Below are 22,230 nucleotides of genomic sequence, written 5' to 3'. Positions count from 1 at the left end.
CACCGAGGAAGTACCCGAGGTGGGCTCCATCACCGAGGAAGTACCCGAGGTGGGCTCCATCACCGAGGAAGTACCCGAGGTGGGCTCCATCACCGAGGAAGTACCCGAGGTGGGCTCCATCACCGAGGAAGTACCCGAGGTGGGCTCCATCACCGAGGAAGTACCCGAGGTGGGCTCCATCACCGAGGAAGTACCCGAGGTGGGCTCCATCACCGAGGAAGTACCCGAGGTGGGCTCCATCACCGAGGTGGGCTCCATCACCGAGGAAGTAGCCGAGGTGGGCTCCATCACCGAGGAAGTAGCCGAGGTGGGCTCCATCACCGAGGAAGAACCCGAGGTGGGCTCCATCACCGAGGAAGAACCCGAGGTGGGCTCCATCACCGAGGAAGTAGCCGAGGTGGGCTCCATCACCGAGGAAGTAGCCGAGGTGGGCTCCATCACCGAGGAAGAACCCGAGGTGGGCTCCATCACCGAGGAAGTACCCGAGGTGGGCTCCATCACCGAGGAAGTAGCCGAGGTGGGCTCCATCACCGACGAAGTACCCGAGGTGGGCTCCATCACCGAGGAAGTAGCCGAGGTGGGCTCCATCACCGAGGAAGAACCCGAGGTGGGCTCCATCACCGAGGAAGTACCCGAGGTGGGCTCCATCACCGAGGAAGTACCCGAGGTGGGCTCCATCACCGAGGAAGTAGCCGAGGTGGGCTCCATCACCGAGGAAGTAGCCGAGGTGGGCTCCATCACCCAGGAAGAACCCGAGTTGTTCTCCATCACCGAGGAAGAACCCGAGGTGAGCTCCATCACCGAGGAAGAACCCGAGGTGAGCTCCATCACCGAGGAAGTACCCGAGGTGAGCTCCATCACCGAGGAAGTACCCGAGGTGAGCTCCATCACCGAGGAAGTAGCCGAGGTGGGCTCCATCACCGAGGAAGTAGCCGAGGTGGGCTCCATCACCGAGGAAGTAGCCGAGGTGGGCTCCATCACCGAGGAAGAACCCGAGGTGGGCTCCATCACCGAGGAAGAACCCGAGGTGGGCTCCATCACCGAGGAAGAACCCGAGGTGGGCTCCATCACCGAGGAAGTAGCCGAGGTGGGCTCTATCACCGAGGAAGTAGCCGAGGTGGGCTCCATCACCGTGGAAGAACCCGAGGTGAGCTCCATCACCGAGGAAGTACCCGAGGTGAGCTCCATCACCGAGGAAGTACCCGAGGTGGGCTCCATCACCGAGGAAGAACCCGAGGTGGGCTCCATCACCGAGGAAGTAGCCGAGGTGGGCTCCATCACCGAGGAAGAACCCGAGGTGGGCTCCATCACCGAGGAAGAACCCGAGGTGGGCTCCATCACCGAGGAAGTACCCGAGGTGGGCTCCATCACCGAGGAAGAACCCGAGGTGGGCTCCATCACCGAGGAAGTACCCGAGGTGGGCTCCATCACCGAGGAAGAACCCGAGGTAGGCTCCATCACCGAGGAAGAACCCGAGGTGGGCTCCATCACCGAGGAAGTACCCGAGATGAGCTCCATCACCGAGGAAGTACCCGAGGTGGGCTCCATCACCGAGGAAGTACCCGAGATGAGCTCCATCACCGAGGAAGTACCCGAGGTGGGCTCCATCACCGAGGAAGTACCCGAGGTGAGCTCCATCACCGAGGAAGTACCCGAGGTGGGCTCCATCACCGAGGAAGAACCCGAGGTGAGCTCCATCACCGAGGAAGAACCCGAGGTGGGCTCCATCACCGAGGAAGAACCCGAGGTGGGCTCCATCACCGAAGAAGTACCCGAGGTGAGCTCCATCACCGAGGAAGTACCCGAGGTGGGCTCCATCACCGAGGAAGTACCCGAGGTGGGCTCCATCACCGAGGAAGAACCCGAGGTGGGCTCCATCACCGAGGAAGTACCCCAGGTGAGCTCCATCACCGAGGAAGAACGTGAGGTGAGCTCCATCACCAAGGAAGAACGTGAGGTGATCTCCATCACCGTGGTAATACCCCAGGTGAGCTCCATCACCGTGGAAGTACGCCAGGTGAGCTCCATCACCGAGGAAGAACGTGAGGTGACCTCCATCACCGTGGAAGTACCCCAGGTCAGCTCCATCACCGAGGAAGAACGTGAGGTGACCTCCATCACCGTGGAAGTACCCCAGGTGAGCTCCATCACCGAGGAAGAACGTGAGGTGAGCTCCATCACCGTGGAAGTACCCCAGGTGAGCTCCATCACCGAGGAAGAACGTGAGGTGAGCTCCATCACCGTGGAAGTACCCCAGGTGAGCTCCATCACCGAGGAAGAACGTGAGGTGACCTGCATCACTGAGGAAGTACCTGAGGTGAGCTTCATCACCGAGGAAGTACCCGGGGTGACCTGCATCACCGAGGAAGTACCTGAGGTGAGCTTCATCACCGAGGAAGTACCCGGGGTGACCTGCATCACCGAGGAAGTACCTGAGGTGAGCTTCATCACCGAGGAAGTACCCGAGGTGACCTGCATCACCGAGGAAGTACCTGAGGTGAGCTTTATCACCCAGGAAGTACCCGAGGTGAGCTTCATCACCGAGGAAGTACCTCAGGTGAAGTACTCCAGGTGAGCTCCATCACCGAGGAAGTACCTGAGGTGAGCTCCATCACCGAGGAAGTACCCGAGGTGAGCTCCATCACCGAGGAAGTACCTGAGGTGAGCTTCATCACCGAGGAAGTACCCGAGGTGAGCTCCATCACCGAGGAAGTACCTGAGGTGAGCTCCATCACCGAGGAAGTACCCGAGGTGAGCTCCATCACCGAGGAAGTACCTGAGGTGAGCTTCATCACAGAGGAAGTACCTCAGGTGAAGTACTCCAGTTGAGCTCCATCACCGAGGAAGTACCCGAGGTGAGCTCCATCACCGAGGAAGTACCCGAGGTGAGCTCCATCACCGTGGAAGTACCCCAGTTGAGCTCCATCACCGAGGAAGTACCTGAGGTGAGCTCCATCACCGAGGAGACGACTACGACGTGGTAGTCCCCCTCCCAGCGAGTCCCCCTCCCGGCGAGTCCCTCTCCCAGCGAGTCCCCCTCCTGGCGAGTCCCCCTCCCAGTGAGTCCCCCTCCCAGCGAGTCCCCCTCCCAGCGAGTCCCCCTCCCGGCGAGTCCCCCTCCCGGCGAGTCCCCCTCCCAGCGAGTCCCCCTCCCTGCGGGCTTCCCGACCGGCGGGCGTCCCGACCGGCGGGCTTCCCGACCGGCGGGCTTCCCGACCGGCGGGCGTCCCGACCGGCGGGCGTCCCGACCGGCGGGCGTCCCGACCGGCGGGTGTCCCGGCCGGCGGGCGTCCCGACCGGCGGGCGTCCCGACCGGCGGGCGTCCCGACCGGCGGGCGTCCCGACCGGCGGGCGTCCCGACCGGCGAGGGGGCCTCGCTGGGAGGGGGACTCGCTGGGAGGGGGACTCGCTGGGAGGGGAACTCGCCGGGAGGGGAACTCGCCGGGAGGGGAACTCGCCGGGAGGGGAACTCGCCGGGAGGGGAACTCGCCGGGAGGGGAACTCGCCGGGAGGGGGACTCGTCGGGAGGGGAACTCGCCGGGAGGGGGACTCGCAGGGAGGGGGACTCGCAGGGAGGGGGACTCGCAGGGAGGGGGTCTCGCAGGGAGGGGGTCTCGCCGGTCGGGTCGCTCGCCGGTCGGGTCGCTCACCGGTCGGGACGTATTTGATTTGAAGTATAGAGTATCATTCAAATAATTCATTACCAAAACCGCCACCAGTGGCGTCCTGGCCCATTGTCGGCCTGAGGTGACACCAATTTTGTCGGTTCGTGACCAGACCGACCACCAGTGGCGTCCGGTCTGGTCACTGGCGTCCGGTGATGAGCTCCATCACCGAGGAAGAACGTGAGGTGAGCTCCATCACCGAGGAAGAACGTGAGGTGAGCTCCATCACCGAGGAAGTACCCCAGGAGAGCTCTATCACCGAGGAAGAACGTGAGGTGAGCTCCATCACTGAGGAAGAACGTTAGGTGAGCTCCGTCACCGTGGAAGTACCTCAGGTGAGCTCCATCACCTAGGAAGAACGTGAGGTGAGCTCCATCACCGTGGAAGTACCCGAGGCGAGTTCCATCACCGAGTTTCAAAGTTTTGTTTCATTATTTTTTTGTATCAAAATATAACTATGGAGAGGAGATATGGGAGGCCCAGCGATCAAGAAACTTTGCTGGGTGACTGGTTTGTGTCCGGGAATGGTCACATTGGGTCAGGTTCGAGCCCCATGCCACCCATTGGCGTGAAATGAGAAATAATCCTGATTTCCAATTGTCGGAAATCCGACACACAAGTTAACATACAACAGTTACCCCTTGAAGGCTTTAGAGAATGGGTGATTCCGTGACGGAATCTTCTCTTGCGGGGTCTTGTTTGAGCATTGTTAATAATAGTAAAGTGTTTCAGGTCAGAGCTGGTGATGAGTGGAGCTGTGTTCGCGCCTCCGTCAACACGTGAAGCACCAGAATGCCACGAAGACCTTCCAACAAGCAAAAAAATCAAAATAATTTAAAATATGAACACAGTGTAAATCACCGTGTAAATCATCGAGTAAATCACTGAGTGTCTCAATGATCCCGAACTGGCGGTTTCATCACCGTATGAAGTACGCTTGTTTTTCTTCGTTCATCAACATAACAGCTTTACAAATGAATAGAAACTCAAAGAGTTGGATTAAACTAAAGCCGATCGTGTCATCACGTGTAGCAGTAGCCGCCGTGTTCAGTGAGATTGTATCATGTCATCATGATACAATCATTGTATTGTATCATGATCAGACGTCATGATGCATGATACAGACATGATACATTGAATTCTATCATGTAGACGTCATGATTGTATCATATAATCATGATACAGATTCATGGAAGACACTCTAACCAGCAGGATTGAATTGATAAATAATTTAATTACATGTAATTTGTGAACTTCCTCGGTTCATCACCGAGGAAGTACCCGAGGTGGGCTCCATCACCGAGGAAGTACCCGAGGTGGGCTCCATTACCGAGGAAGTACCCGAGGTGGGCTCCATCACCGAGGAAGAACCCGAGGTGGGCTCCATCACCGGGGAAGAACCCGAGGTGGGCTCCATCCCCGAGGAAGACCCCGAGGTGGGCTCCATCACCGAGGAAGAACCCGAGGTGGGCTCCATCACCGAGGAAGTACCCGAGGTGGGCTCCATCACCGAGGAAGTACCCGAGGTGGGACCCATCACCGAGGAAGTAGCCGAGGTGGGCTCCATCACCGAGGAAGAACCCGAGGTGGGCTCCATCGCCGAGGAAGAACCCGAGGTGGTCTCCATCACCGAGGAAGTAGCCGAGGTGGGCTCCATCACCGAGGAAGAACCCGAGGTGGGCTCCATCGCCGACAAAGAACCCGAGGTGGTCTCCATCACCGAGGAAGTACCCGAGGTGGGCTCCATCACCGAGGAAGTAGCCGAGGTGGTCTCCATCACCGAGGAAGAACCCGAGGTGGGCTCCATCGCCGAGGAAGAACCCGAGGTGGTCTCCATCACCGAGGAAGAACCCGAGGTGGGCTCCATCACCGAGGAAGAACCCGAGGTGGGCTCCATCGCCGAGGAAGAACCCGAGGTGGTCTCCATCACCGAGGAAGTAGCCGAGGTGGGCTCCATCACCGAGGAAGAACCCGAGGTAGGCTCCATCGCCGACAAAGAACCCGAGGTGGTCTCCATCACCGAGGAAGTACCCGAGGTGGGCTCCATCACCGAGGAAGTAGCCGAGGTGGTCGCCATCACCGAGGAAGAACCCGAGGTGGGCTCCATCACCGAGGAAGAACCCGAGGTGGGCTCCATCACCGAGGAAGTACCCGAGGTGGGCTCCATCACCGAGGAAGTACCCGAGGTGAGCTCCATCACCGAGGAAGTACCCGAGGTGTGCTCCATCACCGAGGAAGTACCCGAGGTGGGCTCCATCGCCGAGGAAGAACCCGAGGTGGGCTCCATCACCGAGGAAGAACCCGAGGTGGGCTCCACCGAGGAAGTACCCGAGGTGGGCTCCATCACCGAGGAAGTACCCGAGGTGGGCTCCATCACCGAGGAAGAACCCGAGGTGGGCTCCATCGCCGAGGAAGAACCCAAGGTGGGCTCCATCACCGAGGAAAAACCCGAGGTGGGCTCCATCACCGAGGAAGTACCCGAGGTGGGCTCCATCACCGAGGAAGTACCCGAGGTGGGCTCCATCACCGAGGAAGAACCCGAGGAGAGCTCCACCACCGAGGACGAACCCGAGGTGGGCTCCATCACCGAGGAAGAACCCGAGGTGGGCTCCATCATCGAGGAAGTACCCGAGGTGGGCTCCGTTACCGAGGAAGTACCCGAGGTGGGCTCCGTCACCGAGGAAGTACCCGAGGTGAGCTCCATCACCGAGGAAGTACCCGAGGTGGGCTCCATCACCGAGGAAGTAGCCGAGGTGGGCTCCATCACTGAGGAAGTAGCCGAGGTGGGCTCCGTCACCGAGGAAGAACCCGAGGTGGGCTCCATCACCGAGGAAGAACCCGAGGTGGGCTCCATCACTGAGGAAGTACCCGAGGTGGGCTCCATCACCGAGGAAGTACCCGAGGTGGGCTCCGTACCCGAGGTGGGCTCTATCACCGAGGAAGTACCCGAGGTGGGCTCCATCACCGAGGAAGTACCCGAGGTGGGCTCCATCACCGAGGAAGTAGCCGAGGTGGGCTCCATCACCGAGGAAGAACCCGAGGTGGGCTCCATCGCCGAGGAAGAACCCGAGGTGGGCTCCATCACCGAGGAAGAACCCGAGGTGGGCTCCATCACCCAGGAAGAACCCGAGGTGGGCTCCATCACCGAGGAAGAACCCGAGGTGAGCTCCATCACCGAGGAAGTACCCGAGGTGAGCTCCATCACCGAGGAAGTACCCGAGGTGGGCTCCATCACCGAGGAAGTAACCGAGGTGAGCTCCATCACCGAGGAAGTACCCGAGGTGGGCTCCATCACCGAGGAAGTAGCCGAGGTGGGCTCCATCACCGAGGAAGTACCCGAGGTGGGCTCCGTCACCGAGGAAGTACCCGAGGTGGGCTCCGTCACCGAGGAAGTACCCGAGGTGAGCTCCATCACCGAGGAAGTACCCGAGGTGGGCTCCATCACCGAGGAAGTAGCCGAGGTGGGCTCCATCACCGAGGAAGTAGCCGAGGTGGGCTCCATCACCGAGGAAGAACCCGAGGTGGGCTCCATCACCGAGGAAGTACCCGAGGTGGGCTCCATCACCGAGGAAGTAGCCGAGGTGGGCTCCATCACCGAGGAAGTAGCCGAGGTGGGCTCCATCACCGAGGAAGAACCCGAGGTGGGCTCCATCACCGAGGAAGTACCCGAGGTGGGCTCCATCACCGAGGAAGTACCCGAGGTGGGCTCCATCACCGAGGAAGTACCCGAGGTGGGCTCCATCACTGAGGAAGTACCCGAGGTGGGCTCCATCACCGAGGAAGTACCCGAGGTGGGCTCCATCACCGAGGAAGTAGCCGAGGTGGGCTCCATCACCGAGGAAGAACCCGAGGTGGGCTCCATCGCCGAGGAAGAACTCGAGGTGGGCTCCATCACCGAGGAAGAACCCGAGGTGGGCTCCATCACTGAGGAAGAACCCGAGGTGGGCTCCATCACCGAGGAAGAACCCGAGGTGAGCTCCATCACCGAGGAAGTACCCGAGGTGAGCTCCATCACTGAGGAAGTACCCGAGGTGGGCTCCATCACCGAGGAAGTACCCGAGGTGAGCTCCATCACCGAGGAAGTACCCGAGGTGGGCTCCATCACCGAAGAAGTAGCCGAGGTGGGCTCCATCGCCGAGGAAGTAGCCGAGGTGGGCTCCATCACCGAGGAAGAACCCGAGGTGAGCTCCATCACCGAGGAAGAACCCGCGGTGGGCTCCATTACCGAGGAAGTAGCCGAGGTGGGCTCCATCACCGAGGAAGTAGCCTTGGTGGGCTCCATCAACGAGGAAGTAGCCGAGGTGGGCTCCATCACCGAGGAAGAACCCGAGGTGGGCTCCATCGCCGAGGAAGAACCCGAGGTGGTCTCCATCACCGAGGAAGAACCCGAGGTGGGCTCCATCACCGAGGAAGAACCCGAGGTGGGCTCCATCACCGAGGAAGTACCCGAGGTGGGCTCCATCACCGAGGAAGTACCCGAGGTGAGCTCCATCACCGAGGAAGTACCCGAGGTGTGCTCCATCACCGAGGAAGTACCCGAGGTGGGCTCCATCGCCGAGGAAGAACCCGAGGTGGGCTCCATCACCGAGGAAGAACCCGAGGTGGGCTCCATCACCGAGGAAGTACCCGAGGTGGGCTCCATCACCGAGGAAGTACCCGAGGTGGGCTCCATCACCGAGGAAGAACCCGAGGTGGGCTCCATCGCCGAGGAAGAACCCAAGGTGGGCTCCATCACCGAGGAAAAACCCGAGGTGGGCTCCATCACCGAGGAAGTACCCGAGGTGGGCTCCATCACCGAGGAAGTACCCGAGGTGGGCTCCATCACCGAGGAAGTACCCGAGGTGGGCTCCATCACCGAGGAAGTACCCGAGGTGGGCTCCATCACCGAGGAAGTACCCGAGGTGGGCTCCATCACCGAGGAAGTAGCCGAGGTGGGCTCCATCACCGAGGAAGAACCCGAGGTGGGCTCCATCGCCGAGGAAGAACTCGAGGTGGGCTCCATCACCGAGGAAGAACCCGAGGTGGGCTCCATCACCGAGGAAGAACCCGAGGTGGGCTCCATCACTGAGGAAGAACCCGAGGTGGGCTCCATCACCGAGGAAGAACCCGAGGTGAGCTCCATCACCGAGGAAGTACCCGAGGTGAGCTCCATCACTGAGGAAGTACCCGAGGTGGGCTCCATCACCGAGGAAGTACCCGAGGTGAGCTCCATCACCGAGGAAGTACCCGAGGTGGGCTCCATCACCGAAGAAGTAGCCGAGGTGGGCTCCATCGCCGAGGAAGTAGCCGAGGTGGGCTCCATCACCGAGTAAGAACCCGAGGTGAGCTCCATCACCGAGGAAGAACCCGAGGTGGGCTCCATTACCGAGGAAGTAGCCGAGGTGGGCTCCATCACCGAGGAAGTAGCCTTGGTGGGCTCCATCACCGAGGAAGAACCCGAGGTGGGCTCCATCGCCGAGGAAGAACCCGAGGTGGGCTCCATCACCGAGGAAGAACCCGAGGTGGGCTCCATCACCGAGGAAGAACCCGAGGTGGGCTCCATCACCGAGGAAGTACCCGAGGTGGGCTCCATCACCGAGGAAGTACCCGAGGTGTGCTCCATCACCGAGGAAGTACCCGAGGTGGGCTCCATCACCGAGGAAGTACCCGAGGTGGGCTCCATCGCCGAGGAAGAACCCGAGGTGGGCTCCATCACCGAGGAAGAACCCGAGGTGGGCTCCATCACAGAGGAAGTAGCCGAGGTGGGCTCCATCACCGAGGAAGAACCCGAGGTGGGCTCCATCGCCGACAAAGAACCCGAGGTGGTCTCCATCACCGAGGAAGTACCCGAGGTGGGCTCCATCACCGAGGAAGTAGCCGAGGTGGTCTCCATCACCGAGGAAGAACCCGAGGTGGGCTCCATCGCCGAGGAAGAACCCGAGGTGGTCTCCATCACCGAGGAAGAACCCGAGGTGGGCTCCATCACCGAGGAAGAACCCGAGGTGGGCTCCATCGCCGAGGAAGAACCCGAGGTGGTCTCCATCACCGAGGAAGTAGCCGAGGTGGGCTCCATCACCGAGGAAGAACCCGAGGTAGGCTCCATCGCCGACAAAGAACCCGAGGTGGTCTCCATCACCGAGGAAGTACCCGAGGTGGGCTCCATCACCGAGGAAGTAGCCGAGGTGGTCGCCATCACCGAGGAAGAACCCGAGGTGGGCTCCATCACCGAGGAAGAACCCGAGGTGGGCTCCATCACCGAGGAAGTACCCGAGGTGGGCTCCATCACCGAGGAAGTACCCGAGGTGAGCTCCATCACCGAGGAAGTACCCGAGGTGTGCTCCATCACCGAGGAAGTACCCGAGGTGGGCTCCATCGCCGAGGAAGAACCCGAGGTGGGCTCCATCACCGAGGAAGAACCCGAGGTGGGCTCCACCGAGGAAGTACCCGAGGTGGGCTCCATCACCGAGGAAGTACCCGAGGTGGGCTCCATCACCGAGGAAGAACCCGAGGTGGGCTCCATCGCCGAGGAAGAACCCAAGGTGGGCTCCATCACCGAGGAAAAACCCGAGGTGGGCTCCATCACCGAGGAAGTACCCGAGGTGGGCTCCATCACCGAGGAAGTACCCGAGGTGGGCTCCATCACCGAGGAAGAACCCGAGGAGAGCTCCACCACCGAGGACGAACCCGAGGTGGGCTCCATCACCGAGGAAGAACCCGAGGTGGGCTCCATCATCGAGGAAGTACCCGAGGTGGGCTCCGTTACCGAGGAAGTACCCGAGGTGGGCTCCGTCACCGAGGAAGTACCCGAGGTGAGCTCCATCACCGAGGAAGTACCCGAGGTGGGCTCCATCACCGAGGAAGTAGCCGAGGTGGGCTCCATCACTGAGGAAGTAGCCGAGGTGGGCTCCGTCACCGAGGAAGAACCCGAGGTGGGCTCCATCACCGAGGAAGAACCCGAGGTGGGCTCCATCACTGAGGAAGTACCCGAGGTGGGCTCCATCACCGAGGAAGTACCCGAGGTGGGCTCCGTACCCGAGGTGGGCTCTATCACCGAGGAAGTACCCGAGGTGGGCTCCATCACCGAGGAAGTACCCGAGGTGGGCTCCATCACCGAGGAAGTAGCCGAGGTGGGCTCCATCACCGAGGAAGAACCCGAGGTGGGCTCCATCGCCGAGGAAGAACCCGAGGTGGGCTCCATCACCGAGGAAGAACCCGAGGTGGGCTCCATCACCCAGGAAGAACCCGAGGTGGGCTCCATCACCGAGGAAGAACCCGAGGTGAGCTCCATCACCGAGGAAGTACCCGAGGTGAGCTCCATCACCGAGGAAGTACCCGAGGTGGGCTCCATCACCGAGGAAGTAACCGAGGTGAGCTCCATCACCGAGGAAGTACCCGAGGTGGGCTCCATCACCGAGGAAGTAGCCGAGGTGGGCTCCATCACCGAGGAAGTACCCGAGGTGGGCTCCGTCACCGAGGAAGTACCCGAGGTGGGCTCCGTCACCGAGGAAGTACCCGAGGTGAGCTCCATCACCGAGGAAGTACCCGAGGTGGGCTCCATCACCGAGGAAGTAGCCGAGGTGGGCTCCATCACCGAGGAAGTAGCCGAGGTGGGCTCCATCACCGAGGAAGAACCCGAGGTGGGCTCCATCACCGAGGAAGTACCCGAGGTGGGCTCCATCACCGAGGAAGTAGCCGAGGTGGGCTCCATCACCGAGGAAGTAGCCGAGGTGGGCTCCATCACCGAGGAAGAACCCGAGGTGGGCTCCATCACCGAGGAAGTACCCGAGGTGGGCTCCATCACCGAGGAAGTACCCGAGGTGGGCTCCATCACCGAGGAAGTACCCGAGGTGGGCTCCATCACTGAGGAAGTACCCGAGGTGGGCTCCATCACCGAGGAAGTACCCGAGGTGGGCTCCATCACCGAGGAAGTAGCCGAGGTGGGCTCCATCACCGAGGAAGAACCCGAGGTGGGCTCCATCGCCGAGGAAGAACTCGAGGTGGGCTCCATCACCGAGGAAGAACCCGAGGTGGGCTCCATCACTGAGGAAGAACCCGAGGTGGGCTCCATCACCGAGGAAGAACCCGAGGTGAGCTCCATCACCGAGGAAGTACCCGAGGTGAGCTCCATCACTGAGGAAGTACCCGAGGTGGGCTCCATCACCGAGGAAGTACCCGAGGTGAGCTCCATCACCGAGGAAGTACCCGAGGTGGGCTCCATCACCGAAGAAGTAGCCGAGGTGGGCTCCATCGCCGAGGAAGTAGCCGAGGTGGGCTCCATCACCGAGGAAGAACCCGAGGTGAGCTCCATCACCGAGGAAGAACCCGCGGTGGGCTCCATTACCGAGGAAGTAGCCGAGGTGGGCTCCATCACCGAGGAAGTAGCCTTGGTGGGCTCCATCAACGAGGAAGTAGCCGAGGTGGGCTCCATCACCGAGGAAGAACCCGAGGTGGGCTCCATCGCCGAGGAAGAACCCGAGGTGGTCTCCATCACCGAGGAAGAACCCGAGGTGGGCTCCATCACCGAGGAAGAACCCGAGGTGGGCTCCATCACCGAGGAAGTACCCGAGGTGGGCTCCATCACCGAGGAAGTACCCGAGGTGAGCTCCATCACCGAGGAAGTACCCGAGGTGTGCTCCATCACCGAGGAAGTACCCGAGGTGGGCTCCATCGCCGAGGAAGAACCCGAGGTGGGCTCCATCACCGAGGAAGAACCCGAGGTGGGCTCCATCACCGAGGAAGTACCCGAGGTGGGCTCCATCACCGAGGAAGTACCCGAGGTGGGCTCCATCACCGAGGAAGAACCCGAGGTGGGCTCCATCGCCGAGGAAGAACCCAAGGTGGGCTCCATCACCGAGGAAAAACCCGAGGTGGGCTCCATCACCGAGGAAGTACCCGAGGTGGGCTCCATCACCGAGGAAGTACCCGAGGTGGGCTCCATCACCGAGGAAGTACCCGAGGTGGGCTCCATCACCGAGGAAGTACCCGAGGTGGGCTCCATCACCGAGGAAGTACCCGAGGTGGGCTCCATCACCGAGGAAGTAGCCGAGGTGGGCTCCATCACCGAGGAAGAACCCGAGGTGGGCTCCATCGCCGAGGAAGAACTCGAGGTGGGCTCCATCACCGAGGAAGAACCCGAGGTGGGCTCCATCACCGAGGAAGAACCCGAGGTGGGCTCCATCACTGAGGAAGAACCCGAGGTGGGCTCCATCACCGAGGAAGAACCCGAGGTGAGCTCCATCACCGAGGAAGTACCCGAGGTGAGCTCCATCACTGAGGAAGTACCCGAGGTGGGCTCCATCACCGAGGAAGTACCCGAGGTGAGCTCCATCACCGAGGAAGTACCCGAGGTGGGCTCCATCACCGAAGAAGTAGCCGAGGTGGGCTCCATCGCCGAGGAAGTAGCCGAGGTGGGCTCCATCACCGAGTAAGAACCCGAGGTGAGGCTCCATCACCGAGGAAGAACCCGAGGTGGGCTCCATTACCGAGGAAGTAGCCGAGGTGGGCTCCATCACCGAGGAAGTAGCCTTGGTGGGCTCCATCACCGAGGAAGAACCCGAGGTGGGCTCCATCGCCGAGGAAGAACCCGAGGTGGGCTCCATCACCGAGGAAGAACCCGAGGTGGGCTCCATCACCGAGGAAGAACCCGAGGTGGGCTCCATCACCGAGGAAGTACCCGAGGTGGGCTCCATCACCGAGGAAGTACCCGAGGTGTGCTCCATCACCGAGGAAGTACCCGAGGTGGGCTCCATCACCGAGGAAGTACCCGAGGTGGGCTCCATCGCCGAGGAAGAACCCGAGGTGGGCTCCATCACCGAGGAAGAACCCGAGGTGGGCTCCATCACCGAGGAAGTACCCGAGGTGGGCTCCATCACCGAGGAAGTACCCGAGGTGGGCTCCATCACCGAGGAAGTAGCCGAGGTGGGCTCCATCACCGAGGAAGTAGCCGAGGTGGGCTCCATCACCGAGGAAGAACCCGAGGTGGGCTCCATCACCGAGGAAGTACCCGAGGTGGGCTCCATCACCGAGGAAGTAGCCGAGGTGGGCTCCATCACCGAGGAAATAGCCGAGGTGGGCTCCATCACCGAGGAAGTAACCCGAGGTGGGCTCCATCACTGAGGAAGTACCCGAGGTGGGCTCCATCACCGAGGAAGTACCCGAGGTGGGCTCCATCACCGAGGAAGTACCCGAGGTGGGCTCCATCACTGAGGAAGTACCCGAGGTGGGCTCCATCACCGAGGAAGTACCCGAGGTGGGCTCCATCACCGAGGAAGTAGCCGAGGTGGGCTCCATCACCGAGGAAGAACCCGAGGTGGGCTCCATCAGCCGAGGAAGAACTCGAGGTGGGCTCCATCACCGAGGAAGAACCCGAGGTGGGCTCCATCACTGAGGAAGAACCCGAGGTGGGCTCCATCACCGAGGAAGAACCCGAGGTGAGCTCCATCACCGAGGAAGTACCCGAGGTGAGCTCCATCACCTGAGGAAGTACCCGAGGTGGGCTCCATCACCGAGGAAGTACCCGAGGTGAGCTCCATCACCGAGGAAGTACCCGAGGTGGGCTCCATCACCGAAGAAGTAGCCGAGGTGGGCTCCATCGCCGAGGAAGTAGCCGAGGTGGGCTCCATCACCGAGGAAGAACCCGAGGTGAGCTCCATCACCGAGGAAGAACCCGCGGTGGGCTCCATTACCGAGGAAGTAGCCGAGGTGGGCTCCATCACCGAGGAAGTAGCCTTGGTGGGCTCCATCACCGAGGAAGTAGCCGAGGTGGGCTCCATCACCGAGGAAGAACCCGAGGTGGGCTCCATCGCCGAGGAAGAACCCGAGGTGGTCTCCATCACCGAGGAAGAACCCGAGGTGGGCTCCATCACCGAGGAAGAACCCGAGGTGGGCTCCATCACCGAGGAAGTACCCGAGGTGGGCTCCATCACCGAGGAAGTACCCGAGGTGAGCTCCATCACCGAGGAAGTACCCGAGGTGTGCTCCATCACCGAGGAAGTACCCGAGGTGGGCTCCATCGCCGAGGAAGAACCCGAGGTGGGCTCCATCACCGAGGAAGAACCCGAGGTGGGCTCCATCACCGAGGAAGTACCCGAGGTGGGCTCCATCACCGAGGAAGTACCCGAGGTGGGCTCCATCACCGAGGAAGAACCCGAGGTGGGCTCCATCGCCGAGGAAGAACCCAAGGTGGGCTCCATCACCGAGGAAATACCCGAGGTGGGCTCCATCACCGAGGAAGTACCCGAGGTGGGCTCCATCACCGAGGAAGTACCCGAGGTGGGCTCCATCACCGAGGAAGTACCCGAGGTGGGCTCCATCACCGAGGAAGTACCCGAGGTGGGCTCCATCACCGAGGAAGTACCCGAGGTGGGCTCCATCACCGAGGAAGTAGCCGAGGTGGGCTCCATCACCGAGGAAGAACCCGAGGTGGGCTCCATCGCCGAGGAAGAACTCGAGGTGGGCTCCATCACCGAGGAAGAACCCGAGGTGGGCTCCATCACCGAGGAAGAACCCGAGGTGGGCTCCATCACTGAGGAAGAACCCGAGGTGGGCTCCATCACCGAGGAAGAACCCGAGGTGAGCTCCATCACCGAGGAAGTACCCGAGGTGAGCTCCATCACTGAGGAAGTACCCGAGGTGGGCTCCATCACCGGGGAAGTACCCGAGGTGAGCTCCATCACCGAGGAAGTACCCGAGGTGGGCTCCATCACCGAAGAAGTAGCCGAGGTGGGCTCCATCGCCGAGGAAGTAGCCGAGGTGGGCTCCATCACCGAGGAAGAACCCGAGGTGAGCTCCATCACCGAGGAAGAACCCGAGGTGGGCTCCATTACCGAGGAAGTAGCCGAGGTGGGCTCCATCACCGAGGAAGTAGCCTTGGTGGGCTCCATCACCGAGGAAGAACCCGAGGTGGGCTCCATCGCCGAGGAAGAACCCGAGGTGGGCTCCATCACCGAGGAAGAACCCGAGGTGGGCTCCATCACCGAGGAAGAACCCGAGGTGGGCTCCATCACCGAGGAAGTACCCGAGGTGGGCTCCATCACCGAGGAAGTACCCGAGGTGTGCTCCATCACCGAGGAAGTACCCGAGGTGGGCTCCATCACCGAGGAAGTACCCGAGGTGGGCTCCATCGCCGAGGAAGAACCCGAGGTGGGCTCCATCACCGAGGAAGAACCCGAGGTGGGCTCCATCACAGAGGAAGTACCCGAGGTGGGCTCCATCACCGAGGAAGTACCCGAGGTGGGCTCCATCACCGAGGAAGAACCCGAGGTGGGCTCCATCGCCGAGTAAGAACCCAAGGTGGGCTCCATCACCGAGGAAAAACCCGAGGTGGGCTCCATCACCGAGGAAGTACCCGAGGTGGGCTCCATCACCGAGGAAGTACCCGAGGTGGGCTCCATCACCGAGGAAGTACCCGAGGTGGGCTCCATCACCGAGGAAGTATCCGAGGTAGTCTCCGTCACCGAGGAAGTACCCGAGGTGGGCTCCGTCACCGAGGAAGTACCCGAGGTGAGCTCCATCACCGAGGAAGTACCCGAGGTGGGCTCCATCACCGAGGAAGTAGCCGAGGTGGGCTCCATCACCGAGGAAGTAGCCAAGGTGGGCTCCATCACCGAGGAAGAACCCGAGGTGGGCTCCATCGCCGAGGAAGAACCCGAGGTGGGCTCCATCACCGAGGAAGAACCCGAGGTGGGCTCCATCACCGAGGAAGAACCCGAGGTGGGCTCCATCAACGAGGAAGTACCCGAGGTGGGCTCCATCACCGAGGAAGTACCCGAGGTGTGCTCCATCACCGAGGAAGTACCCGAGGTGGGCTCCATCACCGAGGAAGTACCCGAGGTGGGCTCCATCGCCGAGGAAGAACCCGAGGTGGGCTCCATCACCGAGGAAGAACCCGAGGTGGGCTCCATCACCGAGGAAGAACCCGAGGTGGGCTCCATCACCGAGGAAGAACCCGAGGTGGGCTCCATCACCGAGGAAGTACCCGAGGTGGGCTCCATCACCGAGGAAGTACCCGAGGTGTGCTCCATCACCGAGGAAGTACCCGAGGTGGGCTCCATCACCGAGGAAGAACCCGAGGTGAGCTCCATCACCGAGGAAGAACCCGAGGTGGGCTCCATCACCGAGGAAGAACCCGAGGTGGGCTCCATCACCGAGGAAGTACCCGAGGTGGGCTCCGTCACCGAGGAAGTACCCGAGGTGGGCTCCGTCACCGAGGAAGTACCCGAGGTGAGCTCCATCACCGAGGAAGTACCCGAGGTGGGCTCCATCACCGAGGAAGTAGCCGAGGTGGGCTCCATCACCGAGGAAGTAGCCGAGGTGGGCTCCATCACCGAGGAAGAACCCGAGGTGGGCTCCATCACCGAGGAAGTACCCGAGGTGGGCTCCATCACCGAGGAAGTACCCGAGGTGGGCTCCATCACCGAGGAAGTACCCGAGGTGGGCTCCATCACCGAGGAAGTACCCGAGGTGGGCTCCATCACCGAGGAAGTACCCGAGGTGGGCTCCATCACCGAGGAAGTACCCGAGGTGGGCTCCATCACCGAGGAAGTAGCCGAGGTGGGCTCCATCACCGAGGAAGAACCCGAGGTGGGCTCCATCACCGAGGAAGAACCCGAGGTGGGCTCCATCACCCAGGAAGAACCCGAGATGGGCTCCATCACCGAGGAAGAACCCGAGGTGAGCTCCATCACCGAGGAAGTACCCGAGGTGGGCTCCATCACCGAGGAAGTACCCGAGGTGGGCTCCATCACCGAGGAAGTACCCGAGGTGAGCTCCATCACCGAGGAAGTACCCGAGGTGGGCTCCATCACCGAGGAAGTACCCGAGGTAGTCTCCGTCACCGAGGAAGTACCCGAGGTGGGCTCCGTCACCGAGGAAGTACCCGAGGTGGGCTCCGTCACCGAGGAAGTACCCGAGGTGAGCTCCATCACCGAAGAAGTACCCGAGGTGGGCTCCATCACCGAGGAAGTAGCCGAGGTGGGCTCCATCACCGAGGAAGTAGCCAAGGTGGGCTCCATCACCGAGGAAGAACCCGAGGTGGGCTCCATCACCGAGGAAGTTCCCGAGGTGGGCTCCATCACCGAGGAAGTAGCCGAGGTGGACTCTATCACCGAGGAAGTAGCCGAGGTGGGTTCCATCACCGAGGAAGAACCCGAGGTGGGCTCCATCACCGAGGAAGTACCGAGGTGGGCTCCATCACCGAGGAAGTACCCGAGGTGGGCTCCATCACCGAGGAAGTACCCGAGGTGGGCTCCATCACCGAGGAAGTACCCGAGGTGGGCTCTATCACCGAGGAAGTACCCGAGGTGGGCTCCATCACCGAGGAAGTAGCCGAGGTGGGCTCCATCACCGAGGAAGGACCCGAGGTGGGCTCCATCGCCGAGGAAGAACCGAGGTGGGCTCCATCACCGAGGAAGAACCCGAGGTAGGCTCCATCACCCAGGAAGAAGAACCCCGAGGTGGGCTCCATCACCGAGGAAGAACCCGAGGTGAGTTCCATCACCGAGGAAGTACCCGAGGTGAGCTCCATCACCGAGGAAGTACCCGAGGTGGGCTCCATCACGGAGGAAGTACCCGAGGTGAGCTCCATCACTGAGGAAGTACTCGAGGTGGGCTCCATCACCGAGGAAGTAGCCGAGGTGGGCTCCATCACCGAGGAAGTAGCCGAGGTGGGCTCCATCACCGAGGAAGAACCCGAGGTGGGCTACATCACCGAGGAAGAACCCGAGGTGGGCTCCATCACCGAGGAAGTACCCGAGGTGAGCTCCATCACCGAGGAAGTACCCGAGGTGAGCTCCACCACCGAGGAAGTACCCGAGGTGGGCTCCATCACCGAGGAAGAACCCGAGGTGGGCTCCATCACCGAGGAAGAACCCGAGGTGGGCTCCATCACCGAGGAAGAACCCGAGGTAGGCTCCATCACCGAGGAAGTAGCCGAGGTGGGCTCCATCACCGAGGAAGAACCCGAGGTGGGATCCATCACCGAGGAAGAACCCGAGGTGGGTTCCATCACCGAGGAAGAACCCGAGGTGGGCTCCATCACCGAGGAAGTACCCGAGGTGGGCTCCATCACCGAGGAAGTACCCGAGGAGGGCTCCATCACCGAGGAAGTACCCGAGGTGGGCTCCATCACCGAAGAAGTACCCGAGGTGGGTTCCATCACCGAGGAAGAACCCGAGGTGGGCTCCATCACCGAGGAAGTACCCGAGGTGGGCTCCATCACCGAGGAAGAACCCGAGGTGGGCTCCATCACCGAGGAAGAACCCGAGGTGAGCTCCATCACCGAGGAAGAACCCGAGGTAGGCTCCATCACCGAGGAAGTAGCCGAGGTGGGCTCCATCACCGAGGAAGAACCCGAGGTGGGATCCATCACCGAGGAAGGACCCGAGGTGGGTTCCATCACCGAGGAAGAACCCGAGGTGGGCTCCATCACCGAGGAAGTTCCCGAGGTGGGCTCTATCACCGAGGAAGTACCCGAGGTGGGCTCCATCACCGAGGAAGTACCCGAGGTGGGCTCCATCATCGAGGAAGAACCCGAGGTGGGCTCCATCGCCGAGGAAGAACCCGAGGTGGGCTCCATCACCGAGGAAGTACCCGAGATGAGCTCCATCACCGAGGAAGTACCCGAGGTGGGCTCCATCACCGAGGAAGAACCCGAGGTGGGCTCCATCGCCGAGGAAGAACCCGAGGTGGGCTCCATCACCGAGGAAGTACCCGAGATGAGCTCCATCACCGAGGAAGTACCCGAGGTGGGCTCCATCACCGAGGAAGTACCCGAGGTGGGCTCCATCACCGAGGAAGAACCCGAGGTGAGCTCCATCACCGAGGAAGAACCCGAGGTGGGCTCCATCACCGAGGAAGTACCCGAGGTGGGCTCCATCACCGAGGAAGAACCCGAGGTGGGCTCCATCACCGAGGAAGAACCCGAGGTGGGCTCCATCACCGAAGAAGTACCCGAGGTGAGCTCCATCACCGAGGAAGTACCCGAGGTGGGCTCCATCACCGAGGAAGTACCCGAGGTGGGCTCCATCACCGAGGAAGAACCCGAGGTGGGCTCCATCACCGAGGAAGAACCCGAGGTGGGCTCCATCACCGAGGAAGTACCCGAGGTGGGCTCCATCACCGAGGAAGAAGCAGAGGTGAGCTCCATCACCGAGGAAGAACCCGAGGTGGGCTCCATCACCGAGGAAGTACCCGAGGTGGGCTCCATCACCGAGGAAGAACCCGAGGTGAGCTCCATCACCGAGGAAGAACCCGAGGTGGGCTCCATCACCGAGGAAGTACCCCAGGTGAGCTCCATCACCGAGGAAGAACGTGAGGTGAGTTCCATCACCGTGGAAGTACCCCAGGTGAGCTCCATCACCGAGGAAGAACGTGAGGTGAGCTCCATCACCGAGGAAGAACCCGAGGTGGGCTCCATCACCGAGGAAGTACCCCAGGTGAGCTCCATCACCGAGGAAGAACGTGAGGTGAGCTCCATCACCGAGGAAGAACGTGAGGTGATCTCCATCACCGTGGTAATACCCCAGGTGAGCTCCATCACCGTGGAAGTACGCCAGGTGAGCTCCATCACCGAGGAAGAACGTGAGGTGACCTCCATCACCGTGGAAGTACCCCAGGTGAGCTCCATCACCGAGGAAGAACGTGAGGTGAGCTCCATCACCGTGGAAGTACCCCAGGTGAGCTCCATCACCGAGGAAGAACGTGAGGTGAGCTCCATCACCGTGGAAGTACCCCAGGTGAGCTCCATCACCGAGGAAGAACGTGAGGTGAGCTCCATCACCGTGGAAGTACCCCAGGTGAGCTCCATCACCGAGGAAGAACGTGAGGTGACCTGCATCACCGAGGAAGTACCTGAGGTGAGCTTCATCACCGAGGAAGTACCCGGGGTGACCTGCATCACCGAGGAAGTACCTGAGGTGAGCTTCATCACCGAGGAAGTACCCGAGGTGACCTGCATCACCGAGGAAGTACCTGAGGTGAGCTTTATCACCAAGGAAGTACCCGAGATGACCTGCATCACCGAGGAAGTACCTGAGGTGAGCTTCATCACCGAGGAAGTACCCGAGGTGAGCTCCATCGCCGAGGAAGAACGTGAGGTGAGCTCCATCACCGTGGAAGTACCCCAGGTGAGCTCCATCACTGAGGAAGAACGTGAGGTGAGCTCCATCACCGTGGAAGTACCCCAGGTGAGCTCTATCACCGAGGAAGAACGTGAGGTGAGCTCCATCACTGAGGAAGAACGTTAGGTGAGCTCCATCACCGTGGAAGTACCTCAGGTGAGCTCCATCACCTAGGAAGAACGTGAGGTGAGCTCCATCACCGTGGAAGTACCCGAGGCGAGTTCCATCACCGAGTTTCAAAGTTTTGTTTCATTTTTTTTTTTTGTATCAAAATATAACTATGGAGAGGAGATATGGGAGGCCCAGCGATCAAGATACTTTGCTGGGTGACTGGTTTGTGTCCGGGAATGGTCACATTGGGTCAGGTTCGAGCCCCATGCCACCCATGGGCGTGAAATGAGAAATAATCCTGATTTCCAATTGTCGGAAATCCGACACACAAGTTAACATACAGCAGTTACCCCTTGAAGGCTTTAGAGAATGGGTGATTCCGTGACACCAGTAAACTGGAATATATTTTGCTAGCCTTTCACTCCCCTTCACTTTCACTTGTCCGTGATTCATAACAACCACAGTGCCTAAATGCTCTCTACAGCATTGTTAATAATAGTTAAGTGTTTCAGGTCAGAGCTGGTGATGAGTGGAGCTGTGTTCGCGCCTCCGTCAACACGTGAAGACCAGAATGCCACGAAGACCTTCCAACAAGCAACAAAACAAAAATTATGTAAAATATGAACACCGTGTAAATCACCGTGTAAATCACCGTGTAAATCATCGAGTAAATCACTGAGTGTCTCAACGATCCCGAACTGGCGGTTTCATGACCGTATGAAGTACGCTTGTTGGTGTTCTTCGTTCATCAACATAACAGCTTTACAGATGAATAGAAACTCAAAGAGTTGGATTAAACTAAAGCCGATCTTGTCATCACGTGTAGCAGTAGCCGCCGTGTTCAGTGAGATTGTATCATGTCATCATGATACAATCATTGTATTGTATCATGATCAGACGTCATGATGCATGATACAGACATGATACATTGTATTCTATCATGTAGACGTCATGATTGTATCATATGATCATGATATAGATTCATGGAAGACACTCTAACCAGCAGGATTGAATTGATAAATAATTTAATTACATGTAATTTGTGAATTTCCTCGGTTCATCACCGAGGAAGTACCCGAGGTGGGCTCCATCACCGAGGAAGTACCCGAGGTGGGCTCCATCACCGAAGAAGTACCCGAGGTGGGCTCCATCACCGAGGAAGAACCCGAGGTGGGCTCCATCACCGAGGAAGTACCCGAGGTGGGCTCCATTACCGAGGAAGTTGCCGAGGTGGGCTCCATCACCGAGGAAGAACCCGAGGTGGGCTCCATTACCGAGGAAGTAGCCGAGGTGGGCTCCATCACCGAAGAAGTACCCGAGGTGGGCTCCAACACCGAGGAAGAACCCGAGGTGGGCTC

At 60.5% G+C, this 22,230-nt stretch overlaps 1 protein-coding gene across 1 annotated transcript; it reads left to right on the top strand.

Annotated features, from left to right (window-relative positions):
- Positions 1-3,820: 3,820 nt before the first annotated feature.
- Positions 3,821-21,161, top strand: LOC138353798 (fap1 adhesin-like). Its single transcript, XM_069307206.1, has 15 exons — positions 3,821-3,940; positions 5,030-5,161; positions 5,600-5,734; positions 6,167-6,298; positions 7,805-7,996; positions 9,695-9,829; positions 10,262-10,393; positions 11,900-12,091; positions 14,244-14,396; positions 16,014-16,145; positions 17,214-17,345; positions 18,068-18,307; positions 18,956-19,147; positions 20,576-20,707; positions 21,048-21,161. Exons 1-15 carry the CDS (start codon positions 3,821-3,823, stop codon positions 21,159-21,161), a joined length of 2,265 nt encoding a protein of 754 aa, XP_069163307.1.
- Positions 21,162-22,230: the final 1,069 nt, after the last annotated feature.

The sequence above is a fragment of the Procambarus clarkii genome, chromosome 59, assembly GCF_040958095.1.
Source record: "Procambarus clarkii isolate CNS0578487 chromosome 59, FALCON_Pclarkii_2.0, whole genome shotgun sequence".
NCBI classification, from domain to species: domain Eukaryota; kingdom Metazoa; phylum Arthropoda; class Malacostraca; order Decapoda; family Cambaridae; genus Procambarus; species Procambarus clarkii.
This window is presented reverse-complemented; position numbering and strand designations above follow the sequence as displayed.

What these genes read in the sequence shown, in the direction of transcription:
- LOC138353798 (XM_069307206.1), top strand. Translation starts at nt 3,821, where the DNA reads ATGAGCTCCATCACCGAGGAAGAACGTGAGGTGAGCTCCATCACCGAG. An exon ending in TCATCGAGGAAGTACCCGAG is followed by an intron (nt 6,299 to 7,804) that starts GTGGGCTCCGTT and finishes TCCATCGCCGAG; the next exon opens with GAAGTAGCCGAGGTGGGCTC. An exon ending in TCATCGAGGAAGTACCCGAG is followed by an intron (nt 10,394 to 11,899) that starts GTGGGCTCCGTT and finishes TCCATCGCCGAG; the next exon opens with GAAGTAGCCGAGGTGGGCTC.